This window comes from Miniopterus schreibersii (assembly GCF_964146895.1).
Source record: "Miniopterus schreibersii genome assembly, chromosome: 15".
Lineage (NCBI taxonomy): Eukaryota > Metazoa > Chordata > Mammalia > Chiroptera > Miniopteridae > Miniopterus > Miniopterus schreibersii.
The window spans coordinates 12,660,246-12,679,892 of record NC_138115.1 but is presented as its reverse complement, the minus strand read 5'-3'; the positions used below and the strand labels follow the sequence as shown (position 1 = coordinate 12,679,892).

The 19,647-nt window shown below is 37.3% G+C and overlaps 1 protein-coding gene across 4 annotated transcripts in view; it reads right to left on the bottom strand.

Moving 5' to 3' along the window:
* CFAP20DC (CFAP20 domain containing) overlaps positions 1-19,647 on the bottom strand; it is a 192,758-nt gene that overhangs the window by 111,832 nt on the left and 61,279 nt on the right. For all 4 annotated transcript variants that reach the window (XM_081160760.1, XM_081160763.1, XM_081160762.1 and 1 more), the window contains one exon: positions 6,580-6,694. In XM_081160760.1, coding sequence (XP_081016886.1) covers positions 6,580-6,694 — 115 coding nt within the window. The remainder of the gene's footprint in view (positions 1-6,579; positions 6,695-19,647) is intronic.

Below are 19,647 nucleotides of genomic sequence, written 5' to 3'. Positions count from 1 at the left end.
AGTACAGAGGGGGCTCAAGGTAGGAGGGTGGAGAGGTTCAGAAAAGGCTTCTTTTAAAGAGCATTTAAAAAATTGTATCATGATTATATGCATATACAAGCATTATATATATATATATATATATATATATATATATATATATATATATAATTTTATATAAAAATTTTGTACAAAATGAAGTCCTGGTCATTTCTCCATTTCTCTAATCATACTGTCAACTCTTAACTTTCTCCTCTCTGTATTTTTACGTAATACCTCTTGCTTCATCAATTTTAGATATTACCTACTGACTCCCTATTATGGTAGATAAGGCTTAGCTCACATACTACTTCCCCCACTTTGTCATCCCTCAATAATTATCTCATGCTTTCTTTTCTCTCTTTTCCTCAAAATCCACTTTCTGTGTTTTCCTTGTGACTATGTAAATATTGTACACAATGGAGCCAAGTGATGCTCTATGTCACCTTTTCTTCCTTATACAACTTCTTGTTTCTAGAGTTAATAATCGCTGTTTTAATTATCTGCTTTATTTTCTTGGAATCTGTCTTTCTGCATCTAGGAAATGCTGTGGGTGACTTCTGAATCTGGCTGTGAATGGGTTTCCAGGCCCAGGGAGGCGTGGGAACATGCTGGGCACTTCTCAGGGCTGCCCCTGTCTTCCTTGCTAAGATGAACTCTCCAGTTGGCTGCACCTGAACACCCTGGAGATCTGACCCCACCAGCTCTGGTTGAGAATCAGTGTCCACTTCCTTCCGAGTCCCAGGAAACCAGGCCCTTACTTACTACACACTTTTCTTACCCATCACAGTCAAGCTGCTTTTATTCCCTCTGCCTGGACTCATGGGTTGTGCAACGGTATGTGCTTGTGCATGTGTTATTTAACATATGAAGACATGCATGATTACATACATGCCTATACACACTTAATCTTCCATTTTATAGTCATTCAACAAACTCCATAAATGTGTGGGAACTCACAATGTATTTAGTGACTCCATCTATTAGAAGTCCAGATTGGAGTAGTTTCTAAACAAGATGAGAGTAACTTTCACAAATCTCCCTTGGCTAGAGGAAATAGAAATTATATTTTTGGTTTAGCTGATATTTATAAAGGTTCTAATTTTCATAAGGTTCAACAAATAACTCATTATTCATATAAATGTTGTGATATATTTTCTGAAATTTTGTAATAAGAGCATAAGTTTCCTACTAGCAACAGGTGGATTATATGAATTACAGTTGATCTTTATAGAATATTATTTTCACTACTCTTGATACAATCCATTCTTAAAATATCCTTTTTGTGACATTTTTCTTGATCTCTAATCACTTTATTTTTATGTGCAACTCTAGTCCAGCAGGGAAGAGCTCTTGCCCTAAAATATTCATGATCATGGGTCCTTAAGAAGTTTGTGTCAGAAAGACAGCAGTGTGATAGAGAAGAGGTAGTTCTGTTTAGTTTGTGGTTTGGATTACTAAGAGAGGCTATGTTACTTACTTCCAGGATGTAATTTTGCATGAAAAAACTGGCAAAGGGTAAAAGACTGATTCAAAGCATGAGTTTCTGGTTTTTACTGACTCGTATTTTGGCAATGTAGCTTCACTATACCAATGAAAGGAAGGCATATTCTGAGAACACACACACACACACACGCGCGCGCGCGCCTGAATGTGTGCTCTTGGTTGTCCCAGCACTGTTCTGATTTCTCAAGCCATTACTATACGAAAGCTCTGAAGATAACTGAATTCATTCTGCTAGTGTAGGAAGAGCCCGAGTCTAACAGTGCAGAGCTCCAGCCATCATTGCCTTTCTAAAAGGCAGTAACAAGCAAGAAGCCACAATTTCATAACCTAGCAATCCTAAAGTACATCTCTTCCCAGAATTTTAGAACCTCATTCTGTTTTCGTGCTCCTAAAATAACAAAGAACAAATTTTAAGATGTTTCTTGTGCCTTTCAAAGTAATTTTTCACATGTCAGTTTTAACTTCTCAAAGTTATCTCTTCACTCTTGTAAGAACTCCAATATCTTCCAGCCTCATGTGTCATGAGGCTTAGTAGCTGTTCTTTCCCCAGGAACTCGTCGTTGCTTGCTTCATGGGTCCTACTGAAGCACAAAGATTCAAGAGGACCCGAATGCAGATTTTTTGGAGTTCTTTCTCTATGGTAATATAACCTACAAATTCCAACTACCTCAGTAGTCCTTAACTACATTTAGGAAAATGCCATGCTTTGTCTGGGCTCCCATCTCTGCACTGCCATCCAGAATGGGCCTTCAGAAAGCTTGGGAATGTCGGACTCACCTCGTTTCTTGCTTTTTAAAGTACATTGCCCATTGCCCAAATGGTTGAAAGTGTTATTTCAAATATTTTTTCCACTTTTAAATATGTTTATAGTAGAAAGAAAGTTTGGTACCAGATACTCTGTGCCATGGTCAGAAACAGAACTCTAAGCAGTCATATAAAATTAAGCTCCCACCAGACATTTCCCCTGTTGGTAGCACATCTACTTTGCTGATTCCCAAGCCCTAGATGAACTCAGTGCCATTTTAACCATCTTTTTTCATTTATTTTATCCCTGAAGTATCTCTTATATCTGTCCTCCTCTCCCACTTCCTTGTTACCTTAATCTAGGCTTATAATCTCACGTGGAATTCTGCGTAGCCTCTTACTTGGTTTTTCTGTTTTTAGCTCTCTCCATTCCGACATCATACTAATTTTCTAGAATACAGATCAGATCATGAAACTTCTCCATATTAAAAACTTATTTTTTAAATCTCTAATGGACTAAAAATTTAAAACTTCTCAACATGACGTTCAAGGCCCTTCATGGTTTCATCTAGCCTTCCTTTGCAGCCTTGTACTTCTCTGCATTTCCGTTCTGTATTCCAGGTGGAGATCAAATGTGTCACGAACTTTCATGCTTTTGTCTGTGTATACTCACAACTTAGCACAACCATCTCCACTATAACAACCCTTAAGTTGGCTAGACAAGTCTGATATTTTCTTTTAGCAGCATTTGGTTCCTAAGACAGTTTGGTGTTTACCACAGCCCGTTCTCATCAACTGGTATGTGCTTGGCTCCTCTACCATATAATACTCGCCTTGAGGAGAAGGCTGTGTCATTCACCCTTGGATTCAGGTCACTTGGAACAGAACTTGGCCTCCAGCAGAGGCTCAATACATGTTTGTTAAATGGAAATAAGATGTAAGTTCAGAATTTATTTTGACATTGTATGCACAAGTTAATAAACATGGATTCATGTCAAGAGAAAATTGTAAAATAACAACAATATCAACTAAGAGTAACTGGGTACTTACTAGGAGCTTGGCCCTGTTCTAAGTAATGACTCATTTAATCCCAACAACTCCTCTAAGAAGCAGGCTCTATTACTATCACCACCTAACTTATGAGGAAACTGAAAACAGAGAGGTTAACAAGCTTGCCCAAGGGCCCACAGACAGGAAGTGACAATCAGAATGTGTACCCTGATACTCTAGCTCTAGATGCAACACTTCAACTCTAACAATATCCTGCCTATTTAAGTGATTTGAAAATGGGGTGACTCTAAAGCTAGGTAGTCATCTGTTCCTAGGGCAAACTTATTTTTATGCAGTTGTTCCTACGTCATATAACCATTCAGGGCCAGCAGAGGAAGGCATGAAATTGCTCTTCTTTCCCCAAATCTCAACACCCATGCTAGAATGATCGGTGAGTAGAGAGAGAAAAACAGATATTTAAAAATGATATTCACATGGGTGAGATGAAGACATTTACAAACCTTCAAGTGAGTGCCATAAACCTTATAGTGGATTCTAGGTTAGAATAATTTCATTAAAAGATATTCTTTAGTACCTTAAATGTGTATCTATGCTCAAGCCTCTTCTTCCTTCTGCATCACTTCTAGATTTCTATCTTTGATATCACCAATTCTTCCTTTCATCTGGTCAGCTCTACTTCCTGTGCTCACTGGTTCATTCTTGATCACTTTCATTGAGTTCTCCATCTCCAGAATTTCTATTTGGTTCTTTTTAAATTTTTCAATCTTTGGTAAAGTACTAATTTTGTTGATTGGTTTGGTTTCTGAGATCATTAAACTGCCTATCTGTGTTTTCTTGTATCTCACTGAATTTTTTCAGAACTGCAATCTTGAATTTGGTGTCATTTAAATCACACATTTCCATGTCTTTAAGTTTATTTTAGGGAGATTTTTCATTTTCTTTCTGAGCTGTCTTGTTACCTTGGTTATTCATGGTATATGATGGATTCCTTCTCTGTCTAGGCATCTATGTATGAGTAGCATTTCTCTAGTAGATTGATAAGAAGTCTTTCTATTGTTTTCCAGTAGGTGGTGCTGAATCACAAGTGTTTTTTAGCTCTCTTGCACTTCTCTGGCTTTTCAGATCTCTGCAGGGTGGTGGAAAATGGCCTGTGTTCCCGGGAAGGTGGGTGCTCCCCCGTAACGTGGTAGCCCTGGTCCCAGGGGACCCCCACAGGGGAACACAGTTGGTGATGAGATTCCAAACTGTGAAATCCCAGGGATGTCTCCCACAGCCAGATACCACTGATAGTGCTGCCTCAATGTGCTGGGGTAGGGTGATCTTGGGGAACCAGGTGGCCTTCTATGCTTTGCCCTCTCAGCAATGGTGACCTCAGACCTCCATGGAATATCCCCTTTTGTCCACCCAACCTGGGGATAGTCAGAATGTGCGCTCTTTGCTCAAGGAAAAAGTGTTTCTATAGTACCAGTTCCTGGGTTTGCAGAGCATGTGCTTTGCAACCTGACAAGAAGAGTGAGGGGACTATGTATTTACCATTATAAGTGAGTTTTATACTGCCTTATGTTTTTATGATGTAAATTAGTGTCCTTTATTTCTACTCAAAGAACTTCCTTTAGTCTTTCTTATAAGGCAGGTCTCATAGTAATGAATTCCCTCAGCTTTTGTTTGTTTAGAAAAGTCTTTATCCCTCCTTCATTTATGAAGGACAGCTTTGCCAGGTAAAGTATTGAGGGTTGACAGTTTTCTTTTCTTGCAATATTTTGAATATGTCATCACATTCTCTTTTGGCATGAAAAATTTCTGTTGAGAAATCTATTGACAGTTCCCTTGCTTGTAACTTCTCTCTTTTCTCTTGCTGTTTTCAAAATTCTTTCTTTGACTTCTGACAATTCAATTATGATGTGTCTCTGTGTAGCCCTATTTAGGTTCAACCTACTTGGGATCCTTTGAGTCTCTTAGAACTGGATATCTATTTCTCACCTCAAATTTGGAAAGTTTTCAGGCATTACTTCTTTAAATACGTTTCCTGTCCTTTCTCTCTCTCTTCTCCTTCTGGATTCCTATAAAGCAAATATTGTTTCCTTTCAGTGTCCTATAACTCCTATAGGCTTTCTTGACTCTTTTCATTTTACTCCTCAGAATTAATAATTTCAACCGTCCTATCTTCCAGGCCACTGATTCTTTTTTCTGCATGGTTCAATCTGATTTTGAAGCTGTCTACTGCATGCTTCAGTTCAGTTATTATATTTTTCAGCTCTATGATTTCTGTTTGATGTTCTTTGAGGTTTCTATTTCTTTGCTGAACTTCTCATTTTGTTCATGCATTGTTTTCTTAATTTCATTTAGTTTTCTGCCTTATGTATTCTTTAAGAGGAATATTCTGAATTCTTTGACTGTTCATAGATCTTTATTTATTTAGGATCAGTTATTAGAGCTTTATTAGATTCCTTCACTGGTGTCACATTTACCTGATTTTTCATGAGCCTTGATTCTTTACATTTGTATCTATGAATTTAGGTACGTGGTTAAAGTTTTCTTCTCAAATAATTTATTTAAGCCTCCCTGCCCCCAAGAGAGTCGATGTAAAGGCAAATATTAAGTACCTATTTGAACAGGTAGTACATAGACATGGTAGTCATGAGAGAGGTATTAAAATGACTACAGTTTGAGAAAAACTAGTCAGTCATATCAGGCCCAAGCTTCTTGGCCTGTAGCCTATTGCTTATCTATGCATACATTATAGGCTGTTTTAATCTCAGAGGTTACACAACAGGCATAAAATCTCCCAGCCTCCACCAGGCTATAATACTGTAAGAATGATTTTCCTTAAAACTATTTTAAAAAAATCTAGCAACAATGATTAATCATTCTCTGTTCTCCAAATATGTGCCACTTCCCAGCCTCCATGCTTTCCTTCTGCTTGAATGATTGGGTTCCCATCTCTACCTGTTAAAATCTTACATTCCTTCAAAGTCCATGCTAAATGCAATCTCTTTCATGCAGCCTTTCCTCATCTTGAAATCAGATGTTTTTCTTTCCCTTTCACAGTACCAGTAGCCCCTTTCCCCTCTACTATGCTTCCCATTACAGTTTTGTTGGTATTTTTGATATTCAAATAATTATATTCTTCCCCCTAGAAGATTTTAAGCATTTTCATGTGAGGGAAAGAAAAAGCATGAATGTTATTCGTCTTTATACAACCATAGTACTTAACAAAGTGCCTTATACACAGACTAGGCACATAATTAGTATTTGCGGAATTGAATTTAATATTTTAAGCAACATTCATGTGACACTTACAATTTTGCGCTTGATCATGAAGAGTGGAATTTTTGCATGAAGAGGGGTTGAGGACAGTTCTTTATGAACAGTTGATAAGTACAGTCTTCTTTTGATATTCCCTAAATCAGTAATTCTGAAAAAGAAAGGGAAAAGAAGAGAGAAAAATCTCCATCAATATAATAACCACATCTTTGGATAATCATCAAAATGATATAATTTATCATATAGGCCCTTTCCAACAGGGAGATCACATACAGACTTTATGAACTGCCTTTTTTCTTTCAATAATAAAATTTCTTCCTTAAATTCAAAGTCCTCATAGCTTGAATGTATAAATTCACTTAATATGCTAATTTATTTCAGTACTTTATACTAGATTTCCAGTCTTCTGGCCTAAGAAAAAAATTCAATTTGTATGAACTGAGAAACTGCTAGCCTTTAATAACCATGCTTTTTCCAGCCCCTTAAGCTTGTGTTATCTTGGGACATACTGTCACCTACTAAATAAGAAAACATTATGGGTTTCTTTCCCTAAAAATGCACCTGTCATTTTATATAGGCTGTTAGTCTGCTTAGAGACAGACACAAAACACTGACTGTCGGTTTCACTTTCTAAGCACATATCTTCAAACCAGAATTATAATACACAAGTTTATTGCTCACTATTCAGGTCAACCTGCAGTGATACCAAGGACACTGAATTTGAATATCTTTAATAGATTTAGAGCACAGCCATGATAACAAAGATTAGGTTTGCTTCAAATTGATAGAGGCTCATTTTTTATGTTCTGCTTCCTTTAGGTCTCAGAGGTAACATGGCAAGCTTAAAACTTCCAAGCCTGTCTCAGCCTGCTGTATTGTAGAACTGATGCTTCATGAAAGACTATCTTTTTATTGGAGAATAGTTATCTTTATCCCTATATTTAGCAACTTTGCCTACATGTACCAACTGCTAATTTTCTACAATTAGCAATCTCCCATGGAGAAAACATTTCATATTCAAATATTTATAGTGTGATTACCTATTTTTAAAGGCAACATAACCTTCCTTTTCCCTTTTTCTTGAGTTTACTGGTTGGGGTGACAATGGTTAACAAAATTATACAGGTGTCAGGTGTACAATTCCACAACACATCATCTGTACACTGTATTGTGTGCTCACCACACCAAGTCAAGTCTCCTTCCATTACCACTTATCCCCCATATGTGCTCCCCTACCTCCCCCAATCCTTCTTCTTCCCTCCAGCAATCAACACACTATTGTTGGTGTCCATGAGTTTCTTTCTTTTTTGCTTAATTCCCCCCCCATCCCCCCCTCCAGACAGCTGTCAGACAGCTCTCTAACTATGAGTCTATTTTGCCTGTTGGTTCATTTTGCTCATTGGATTACACATATGAGTGAAATAATATGTACTTTTCTTTCTCTGATTGGCTTATTTCACTTAGCATAATGCTCTCCAGGTCCATCCATGTTGTCGCAAAGGGTAAGAGTTCCTTCTTTTTTACAGCCGAGTAGTATTCCATTGTGTAAATGTACCATCACTTTTTTATCCATAATTCCTTACTGATGGGCAGTTGGGCTGCTTCCAAATCTTGGCTATTGTAAATAACACTGCAATGAACATAGGGGTGCATATATTCTTTCTGATTAGTGTTTTGGGTTTCTTCAGATAAATTCCCAGGAGTGGAATTGATGGGTCATAAGGCAGTTCCATTTTTAAATTTTTGAGGTAACTCCATATTGTTTTCCACAGTGGCAGCACCAGTCTGCATTCCTACCAACAGTGCACAAGGGTTCCCTTTTCTCCACAACCTCGCCAACACTTATTGGTTGATTTATTGATGATAGTCATTCTGACCAGTGTGCAGTGATATCTTACTGTGGTTTTAATTTGCATTTCTCTGATGATTAGTGATGTTGAGCATCTTTCATGTTACTTGGCCATCTGTATGTCCTCTTTGGATACGTGTCTATTCAGGTCCTTTGTCCATTTTCTAATTGAATTGTTTTTTTAGTGTTGAGTTAAATAAGTTTTTTACAAATTTTGGATATTAACCCCTTATCAGATGTATAAGTGAATATGTTCTCCCATTCAGTGGACTGTCTTTTTATTTTGCTTATGGTTTTCTTTGCTGTGCAAAAGTTTTTAGTTTGATGTAGTCCCATTTGTTTATTTTTTCTTTTGTTTCCCTTGCGTGAGGAGATATATCAGCAAAAATATTGCTACAATAAATGTCTGAGATTTTACTGCCTATGTTTTCTTCTAGGTTTTTTATAGTTTGGAGCCTAATATTTAAGTATTTAATCCATTTTGAGTTTATTCTTGTGTATGGTGTAAGAAAGTGGTCTAGTTTCACTTTTTTTTATATAAATCTGTCCAATTTTCCCAACACCATTTATTAAATAGACTATCTTTACCTCATTGTATATTTTTGCCTCCTTGTCAAATGTTAATTAAGTATAAAAGTATAGGTTTATTTATGGGCTCTCTATTCTGTTCCATTGATCTATATGTATGTTTTCATGCCAGTCCCATGTTGTTTTGATTACTGTGGTCTAGTATAGCTTGATATCAGGTAGTATGATTCCACCAACTTTGTTCTTCTTTCTCAAGATTGATGTGGCTATTTGGGGTCCTTTGTGGTTCTATGTAAATTTTTGGAATATTTGTTCTAGTTCTGTGAAGTACGCCATTGGAAGCTTGACTGGAATTGTGTTGAGTATAAATTGCTTTGGGTAGTACAAACATTTTAATGATGTTAATTCTTCCTATCCATGAACATGGTATATGCTTCCGCTTATTTTTATCTTGTTCAGTTTTTTGTTCAGTGACATAATTTTCTGAATACAGGTCTTTTACATCCTTGGGTAAATTTCTTCCTAGGTATTTTATTCTTTTTGAAACAACTGTGAATGGGATTGTTTTCTTAGTTTCCCTTTCTGATAGTTCACTACTGTTGTGTAAAAATGCAATTGATTTATTTTGTATCCTGCTACTTTACTGAATTCATTTATCAGTTCCAGTATTTTCTTGGTGGAATCTTTAGGGTTCTCTGGATACAACATCATGTCATCTGTAAAGAATGACAGTTTCACTTCCCCCTTTCCAATTTGGATGCCTTTTGTTCTTCCTGTCTGATGCCTGTGGCTAGGGCTTCCAATACTATGTGGAATAAGAGTGGTCAAAGCAGACATCTCTGTTCTCAATCTTAAGGGAGACGCTTGTAGTTTTTGCCCATTGAATATGATGTTGGCTGTGGGTTTGTCATATATGGCCTTTATTACACTGAGGTATGTTGCCTCTGTTCCCACTTTGCTGAGTTTTGATCATAATTGGGTGCTGGGTTTCATCAAGTGCTTTTTCTGCACCTATTGGTGATTGTGTGTTTTTATCTTTCATTTTATTTATGTGTGTATCACGTCTATTGACTTGTGGATATTGTACCAACCTTATATCCCTGAAATAAATCCCACCTGATCATGATATATGATCATTTTAATATTTTGCTGGATCTGGTTCACTAACATTTTGTTGAGAATTTTAGCATCTATGTTTATCAGGGATATTGGCCTATAACATAGCTTTCTCAGTAGCTCTTTCTTGCCTCCTCTGCCCACTTTTCTAATCACATTATTTCCTTCCTCTATAATTCTCCACATATTTTTCTGTAGAAAACTATCATTGAACAATGCTACAATAAGTACAGCAAAACTTAGATGAGAAAATTTCAGAATATGCCCATAAAGCTAAAAATCCTACCCTACCTGCATTATATAATGCCAGAAAGTCAGAGGGATGGAGGGGGGCGGGGGGGGGGTGCAGGGGGAGAGAGTAACCAAAGAATTTATATCCATATATGCACAACCCAAGGACACGGACAATGGTGGGGAGAGGGACTGGGGAGGGGGAAGGAACGGGGGGAATGGGTCATTGGGGAGAAAAAGGGACATCTGTAATACTTTAAACAAAAAAAAAAATTAAAAAAAAAAAAGCAGTAAATTCTTTCAACCCATAGAAGTAGGGTTTAAAATGCAAGAGTGTTAACACTACTATAGTTTTACATTTAGAAGTCTAAGTGAACGTAAAATATTTGCCCCAGGGCAGTGTGCTCAAAGTGGGATGAGCACATGGGGAAGAGCGATGGTACACAACCATCCACTGAAGTGTAGGAGGAAAATACTAAAACTATCTTTCATCCCACACTTTAAAAATGTTACTTTTGTGCACATTCCATTATATAGTGGTACAGTAATAAATTTATATATATTTTAAATAAATAAATGTTCCTATATGGTTATTGTGCTCAAACATTTTACCAATAGGATACAGGATCAAAGCAAGCATTGTCAGAAGTAATTTTATTAGATATCTTCTGTAAGGAGCTCTGATTACAGAATAGAAGGAAAGACTATATAGAGATTCAAGAAAGGAAAAGGGGGAAAAAAGCTCCCTTGCATCAAACAGTTTGGTTGCATCGACCAAAAACTCATTTGAGATACAGTTTTATTAAAGGCTTGCTTTACTTGTAGGAACAAGACTATAATTTTTCTGTGAATTAGGTAAGGATCAAACTCCAAACAGAGAAACATTTGAGTATACTACCATTTCTCAATATATGGAACAATAAGAACATTCATTCATTCATCCTTCATCCATTCGCATGTTCAACAAATACCCATTGAACCAGGCAATATCCTGGGAATACCTTGGGGAACACAATAGAAAAAAAAGGCAAAGTCCCTACTCTCTTGGAGCTTCTATGCTAGAGGAAAAGGCAGGTGAAAAAGTATAAAGAAACAAAACAAATACAAGTATCATAAATGCAATGAAGAAAACAAATGAGACTGAGCTAGAAAAGATAAAAAATGACCTATTTTAGACAGGAAAGTCAGCAGGGGGAGCTCCTAGAAGGTAAGGGAGGGACATGAAGTAGAAAGGGTGGTCAGGAGCCAAATCATGCAGAGTCTTTATGCCAAGGTAAGGGGTTTACGAATTTATTGTTCACAACAGGAAGCTATTAGAATCAGCATTCTACCCTGTATGATGAATGGATATCATAAAAATAGTTGTGTTCCCTATTTCTTTATTAGGGTAGAATTTGTGTAACTAAAATGCACAGATCTCAGTGTACATTCTCATGTGTTTTGATAAATGTATACGCACATGTAATCACCACTTCAATCAAAATATAGAATATTTCCATCACTCTAGAAAGTTACCTCCTGGTCCCTTCTAGTCAATCCTCACTCCTGATTTCTATCATCATGGGTAAGTTTTGTCTGTTCTTGAACTTCTTATAAATGGAATGGTATAGAATATATTCTTTTGTGACTGGCTTCTTTCACTTATTAAATTATGTTTTTGAGATTCATCCATGTTGTATCAATAGTTTTTTAAAAAATTGCTGAGTCTTGTATGGCTATATAACAATTCATTTATCTATTTTCCTATTGATGGGCACTTGTTTCCAGTACTGGTTTCTTATGAGAACCTGTAAGAACATGCTTGTAGAGTCTTTTCATGGAGCTGTATTTTCATTCTCTTGATAATTAGGAATGGGCTTACTGGGCCATTAGGGAAGATACATGTATAACTTTATAGACACAGTTCTCTAAAGTGGTTGCACACCCTCATCAACTTTTGTTGCTATCAGACTTTATTGTCAGCCAATTCTAGTGGGTATGAAATGGATATCATTGAGATTTTATTTTCATTTCTGTTATGAATAATGACATTGAACCCTTTTACATGTACTTACTGGTATATCTTGGAAAGAGTCTGTTAAGTTTTTTACTCAATTTTTATTGTGTTGTTATTATAATTGTAAGAGTTCTTTATATATTTTGGATACGTGTCCTTTGTCATATATATGTATTGTGAATGTTTTCTTGCCTATTATATTAATGGTATCTTTTTTTAATCTTTTGTTTGGAAATAATTTCTAATTTAGGGAAAAGTATCTAGAATAGTACAGAGAAACTCATATATGCTTTATGTAGATTAGTTTATTGCTTAATGATGTCTTTTGATTAGACGTTTTTAATTTTCATGAAGCCGTTTATTATTATTTATAGTTGTGCTTCCTATGTCCTAAAAAGTCCTTGCCTAGCCAGAAGTACATTCCTATGTTTCTTTCTAGATCTTTATATTTTTAGTTTTTACACTTAGTCTATGACCCATCTCTAATTAATTTCTGTGCATTGTGAAAGGTAGTTGTGGGTACGGGCCTATTTCTTCCCGTATGTTTATCCAGTCACCTCAGCACCATTTGTTAGAGACTCTCCTTTCCTCATTGAAATGTGTTGGCACTTTGCTGAAAATCAACTGACTATACATAAATATGTGTGGCTCTATTTCTGGACTGTATTGATCCATTTGTTTTATTTATCCATTTGTCCATTCTTACACCATTGTCACAGTGCTTTGATTACTGTAGATTTATAGTAAGTCTTAAATGAAAACTAGTTAAAAAACCTCCTCTTTGACGTGGTTTTGTTCAAGGTTTGTTTGGCCCTTGTTTTTCCATATAGATTTTAGGATCCACTTACTGTTTTCTATAAAAAAAGCTGTTGACAGTTTAACTCGGACTGTGTTGAATCTATAGATCAGTTTGGGAAGAACAATATTGTTACCCAACCAACCCACAGGATATATTTCCCCATTTATTTTGTTCTTGTTTAACTTCTTTCACAATGTTTTACAGTTTTCAATTCAGAAGCCTTGCACATTTTTTGTTAAATTTATTCCTAAGTATTTTGTTATCTGACGTGATGAAAAAGAATTTGAAAATATCAATTACCAGCCAAATGCTACTAGTATATAGAAATACCATTGATTTTTGTGTACAGACCTCGTTTCGTGTGACTTTGCTTAATTCACTCCTCAATACTAGCAGTTGTTTTGCAGGTTCCTAAAGATTTTCTACATAAATAATCATGTCTTCAGTGAATAAAGACTTTTACTTCTGCTTTTTCCAAGCATTAAGCCTTTTCTTTCTTCCCCTCACATTCCTGCACTGGCCAGGACCGCCAGCACGTACCAAACAGAAGTGGTGAGAGTACAAAGCCTTCCCTTGTTCCTGATAATAGGGGTAAATGTCCAGTTTGTTTCTATTAAATATGATGCTGGATGAAAGTTTCCTTTATCAGACTGAGGATGTTCTCTTTTCTTTCTAGTTCTTATGTTGTTGTTGTTTTTAAATCAGGAAAAGGTCTGATATTTTGTCAGATAGATGGCTTTTCTGCACTAATTGAGATGATCCTATTGGTTTTCTCCTTTATTCTGTCTATATGATTTATTTTCATATGTGAAACCAGTCTTGTATTCTTGACATAAATTTGAATTGTGCTAGCATTTTGTTGAGGACTTTTATACCTATGCTCATAGGGGACAATGGTCTGTAATTTTCTTGTACTATCTATATCAGCCAAGACCTGAGGGTGGCTAAAGGCCAGACACAAGGTGAGGGGACACCTGAGTGGGAATCTGCAGCCCCTGTTCTCCAGTCACTTGTTACCTCTGAGAGGCACCATCCCTCAGCTCCAACCAGAGGGTGTGGGCCGGTTCCAGGAATCCAGACCCAAATCAATGGGGACCTGGGCATCTTTTGTACAGTGGGTTCCTGGGACTTGGGCTTCTCTGTGGGGGCTTCCAGGTGAAAGCAGGGGCTGCAGGGGATCCAAGTTGGGTGCAGTCACCTCCTCTGGGTGGGGGCTTCTCAGATGGCTCTTGGCCACAGCCACCTGCCCCCACTCAGAACCTGCATGTGCCCAGAGAAGGGCCTGGGCAAGGATGATACGCACCACTAATCATGGGCTTTCCAGCATTTGTTATCACCTGGATTTTAGGAAAATTATTTTTTCACACCCACCCTCCAAAAAAGCTAGTCCCTTAAAGTGATCTGGAAAGTGTTTACTCCTCTACTGTCTGAAAATTTGTGTACAATGATGCTAGTTATTCTTTAAATGTTAATAGAATTCATTCAAGTCTGAAGTTTTCTTTGTGGGAAGATTTTGGTTACACATTCAATTCTTTAATAGATTATAGGGCTATTCAAATTCTTAATTTTTTTTGTTTCAGTTTTGGTAAACTGTGGTTTTCATTTAAAGTTGTTGAGTTTCTTGCCGTAACGTTCTTCATATCTCCCCCTTCATTATCTTTTTAACACTAATAGGATTGGTAGGGGTATCCTCTCATTCTTGACATTGGTAATTTGTAACTTCTCTTTTTATGAATCAATCCTGCTATGGTTTATCAAGCTAGTCTTTTTAAAGAAACAACTTTTGACTTTGTAAAATTTCTCTATTCTTTTTTAAAAAGATTAAAAAAAAATTGATATTAGAGAAAGGAAGAGAGAGAAACATCGATGTGCGAGAGCAACATTGATTGGTTGCCTGTGCACATGCCCTGACCAGGGATCGAACCTGAACCCTGGGTATGTGCCCTGACAGGAATCAAACCCGCCACTTTTTTTTTGGTGTACAGGATGACGTTCCGACTGAGCCACACAGGCCAGGGAGAAATTTCTCTATTCTTTGTTTTCAATTTTATTGATTCTGATTTTATTTTTATTATTTCTTTCCTTCTACTTACTTTGTGTTTAATTTGTGCCCCACTCTCCCCACCCAGCTTCTTATGATGAAAAGTTACGCCATTAATTTTTAACTTTTCTCTTAAAACTATAAGCTTTTCTCTGAACGTTATGTTTCTTGCATCGCGCAAATTCTAATATGTTGTATTTTATTTTTTATTCAGTTTGAAATGTTTTCTAATTTCCCATATGATTTCTTCTTTGGGTCTTGGGATACTTAGAAGTGTGCTGTTTAATTTCCAAACAGCATAGTCTTTTCTATACATTGTACTGCTATTCATTTTTAATTTAGTTCCACTGCAGTCAGGGAACATACTTTGTAAAGTTTCCTCTTTAAAAACAATGTAATAACACACTGTATGACTCAGCATATGACTGGTGAGTGGTTTATATGTACTTAAATTTCTTTGATGCTAACATTTTAAAACATTATAATCTATTTTTCCCTTCAGTCTACTCAGTACTGATCTATCATCTATTGATCTTTAGCACATTCCGTCATACTTCTCAGCAATTTAGCATCTGTATCACAATTTCCTCTTATGCTATCACTCTGGGTGATTTTAAATATCCACACGGAGAATAAAATTTAATCTAAACCTAAACCTCTTCCATTATGAAAACCAATACTTCTATTCCATTTTAGCAAAGCATATGAATAGTCCTACTTTGTAGCCCATCATCACTAGGAACTGCTTGATTTCATGGTCTCCTATTTAAATTTTCCTCCTGATTCATAAGTCACTTAACTAACATTCAGTCACTGCCTCAATTGCACAATACAAGGTACTAGAGAGATGGAAGTAGCTAAGACTGGATTATGATTTCCAGTAGAGAGGAAAATAACCAGTTTTTAGCTGTTTTTAGCATATTTCACAGACATTATCTTATTAAGTCTCAGAGCAATCCTTCCCTGCAGGTAGTATGTTCATTCTCTATTTTGCACATGGGGAAACTGCACTTATGGGGCATGGCTCCCTTGAAAATGTCACATAAACTAGAAATGTAATAGCTCCCTTTGGGTGAGCGATACTCTCAGGTATTGCTCTTAGGTACAGGCATACCTCGAAGATATTGCAGGTTCAGTTCTAGACCACCAAAGCAAGTCACACAAATTTTTTGGTTTCCAAGTGTATATAGAAGGTATGTTTACATTATAGCCTACGAGTGCAATAGCATTATGTCTAAAAATGCTCAGATCTTAATTAAAAAATACTTTATTGCTAAAAAATGCAATCATCATCTAAGCCTTCAGCAAGTTATACTCTTTTTGCTGGTGTGAGGGTCTTGCCTCCAATTTGTAGAAAATGCAATATCCGTGAAGCCCAATAAACTGAAGTGCAATGAAACAAGGTATGCCTGTATTGCTCAGAGAAGTCATGTGTTCAATCTGGGCAAAGTGCATTTAGAAAGACTGCAGAGCTGCAGTGGCAGTCCCGGGTCTCCTGCTTTACATGCGCTTCCATACTAGCTAAGGTCTCTGAGTTTTGTGAGTCTGTTTGACAATCCAGTCCTTTGAGCTATCTCATGTACCTGGCTGTGCTGTGCAGCCTCTTTAAGAAGCAAATCCTCAAAAGCAGAGTCTGAGAAAAGAACATAGATATGAGGAGTTTATTGGAGAAGGGATTCCATGAAGCAGGAATGAGGGAGTAGGGAGAGTAAGACAACACAGGAGAAAAAGCTAAGATTAAGGGCACAGTGTCAACGATGCTGCTATAGGCCCCCATTCCACCACATGCTCCACCATGTACACACCAGAAGAGCAGGAGGCAGGAGGATACGCCCACTGACTCAGTGCCCCGTGGTGAAGGGTTGTCTCTGGGCACCTTAGTGTCCCAGTATGTCTAGGCTGTGCTTGTCTATGGGTGGAGCAGGCCCTCACAGCATCAAAGGCCCTGGGTGGCACTTGATATGGGACGCTATCCAAGTAAGCTTACACCAAACTGTCCACTGGATCTATAACTGGCATCAGAGGAGGCCCCAGAGGTTGTGACATGGGACACGGGAATAAGGTGCCACAATGACAATACCGTCATGCCTGCTGCTATTTAAACATACCCCGGCCTTTTGTATTTTCGGGCCTTTCTTATGCACTTCTCCTGGAAACCCCTTTCTCTCATTATGCCTACTGGAATTATATTCATCCATCACAGTCTGGGTTGAAATGCCACCACCTCCTTGAAAACAACTCAGATTTACAAATTGAAAATAATCACATCCTATTTTGACTTATCATAGCATGTTTTTTGACCTCTAATACTGATTTTTTTTCATTTCCCCTTGGTGTTATAGGTCAGTAACTAGTACACTTTACGGGTTATAATCTAATGCAAATATGCAAATCTTTTCCTTCGTTTTCATGGGTGAGTAACATGCAGTCCCATATAGTTCAGTTTAACCACCTGCTAGTAATATTCTAATTGAGTTTAAAAGGGTTACTAGAATTTGGTATTGCAAAGTCTATCTCAGAGTTTAAAAGTTTCTCATTCTAAATTTCACAAAAATGTCTGACTACCCTGAAAGGCTTAGCAATTTGTAGAGTTCCTAGTTTGCACGTGTACAGGTACAAGAAACGTGAAATTTCTGCAGTTTGAGGGAAGGAGAATTTATTAAAAATTCATCATCAGTGTGTCATCTTGAGTTGATTGTAGTTTTCAAGTACTGCTATTTGTGTGTGTGTTATAAATTGTTATTATGACATTATCGACAAGTATGGAAATATCCCATAATGGTTAAGAGTAAGAATTTTGAAGCCACATTTTCTGGGTTCATACTCTGGCTTCTAGCTGTGTGATACCAGTAAATCACTTAACCTTTTGTGTCTTAGTTTCTTTAGTAAAATGTGGAAAATAATAGTACTCTAGGATTGTTGTGAGCACTACACAAGCATATGCATAAAAAAATGCTTAGTGAGTACCTGGCACAGAAAGTTCTACCTGAGTGCTACTCATAATCAACTTAGACTCCTGTAGATTGTTTAGTGAACTGTGTGTTTTTGGCCTTTAATTTTCTAATAACTAAAATTTAGTGGCTCATAAATGACTTCATAATACTCTGTCGGTGTCCTAACCTCTGCACTGGAAAGTGGGAATGGGTGGAGTTGCGAGCTGGCATCTCTCACCCTGTGGGTCTCGGTAACCACGGAGGGGTATCATCACAGGCTGCAGTCTACAGTGTGTCTCTTCTGGCCTGTAAGCTTCCTGAGGGCTGAGCCTGCCTTCTGGTCATCGCAGTACTCATACAGCTAGGGCTTTGCATTAATGGGAAATATTTGCTGAACTGCCTTTGTCAAAGCCCTGCCGGAGTAATACATTTGATCGTCTATTTATTGAGCACCTACTTGGTGCCAAACATGAAAGGAGATACTGGGATATTGCAGTGAATAAAAGAAGTCCCTGCCCTCAGGAAGCATGTGTTTTAATGAGGGAAAATAGTAATAAACAAGTAAGTAAACATGTAATTTTTCAGCCCTCCATAACGACTATGAGAAAAAACGAGTACAGCAAGGTGAGAGACAGAGATGGGGTGGGAAGTGTTACTTTAGGAAAGGTAGTTAGAAAAGGGCTCCCAGAGAAGGTGCCATCTGAGCAGGGAGTTGAATGAAGCGAAGGTTGGAACCATGCAGATATCTGGAGGAAGAGGGTTTGACAGAATACTCCTGAGGACTGTGTGAAATGCAAAAGAAAGATTTGTTCCTCTCTATGGTGGGTCTTTTAATATAATTCAACAAATATGAAGAGAGGTGGGCCCCCGAGCTGTAAGGCTCACATGAGTGTGTGGAATGTCCTTGCCCTTGGGGGGCCAGGTTTTGCTGTGCACAAAACAGTTCTCAGTTAAATCTAACCGTATGGCTCTGGTCGCTAGATGAATTTCTAAATTCACCCAGCCCCAGGCAGCATCAGGACTCAGCCACTCAAATGGTGGTGAGGATTTATTCCACTGTCTCTGCCAAAATAAATATGCAAACTTTCCCTGCACCTCATAATTAAGAAGAGGTGGTTTTGGAGGGAATGTGCTAAGCTTAAATGGTTCTGAAAGCAAGCTGAATTACTTCTTAAAAAAATTAAAATTAGTCATTCATGAGAGAGAATATAAATGCATATGTGCGACTACTTAAAAGCTGCATTATGCTCCTGTGCTTTTTTGGGGACAATTTAGTTGCTGTAAGGAAGGCAGCTTGTAAAACGGCTCTTCACTCATATTATAGGCTTGATTTTCACCATCTAAAATCCCTCATGACCTAACAAAGCAGAAAAAGACAAGCAACACTGGAATTGCTTCTCCTGCACTTAGATACTTTTTTAAAAAAACATCATATATGAGTTCATACATTTTTATATCTGTAAGTGAGCATTTATAGCTAAGGGTCAGAAATGTGATAGAAAAAGTAATAAGACCATATTGAGAAAAAATGAGGTAGTCAACAGGAAAATCAACCTCATTTATTATAATATACTAGTGATCAGCAGGTGTATAACTCTCACAGCTATGGTC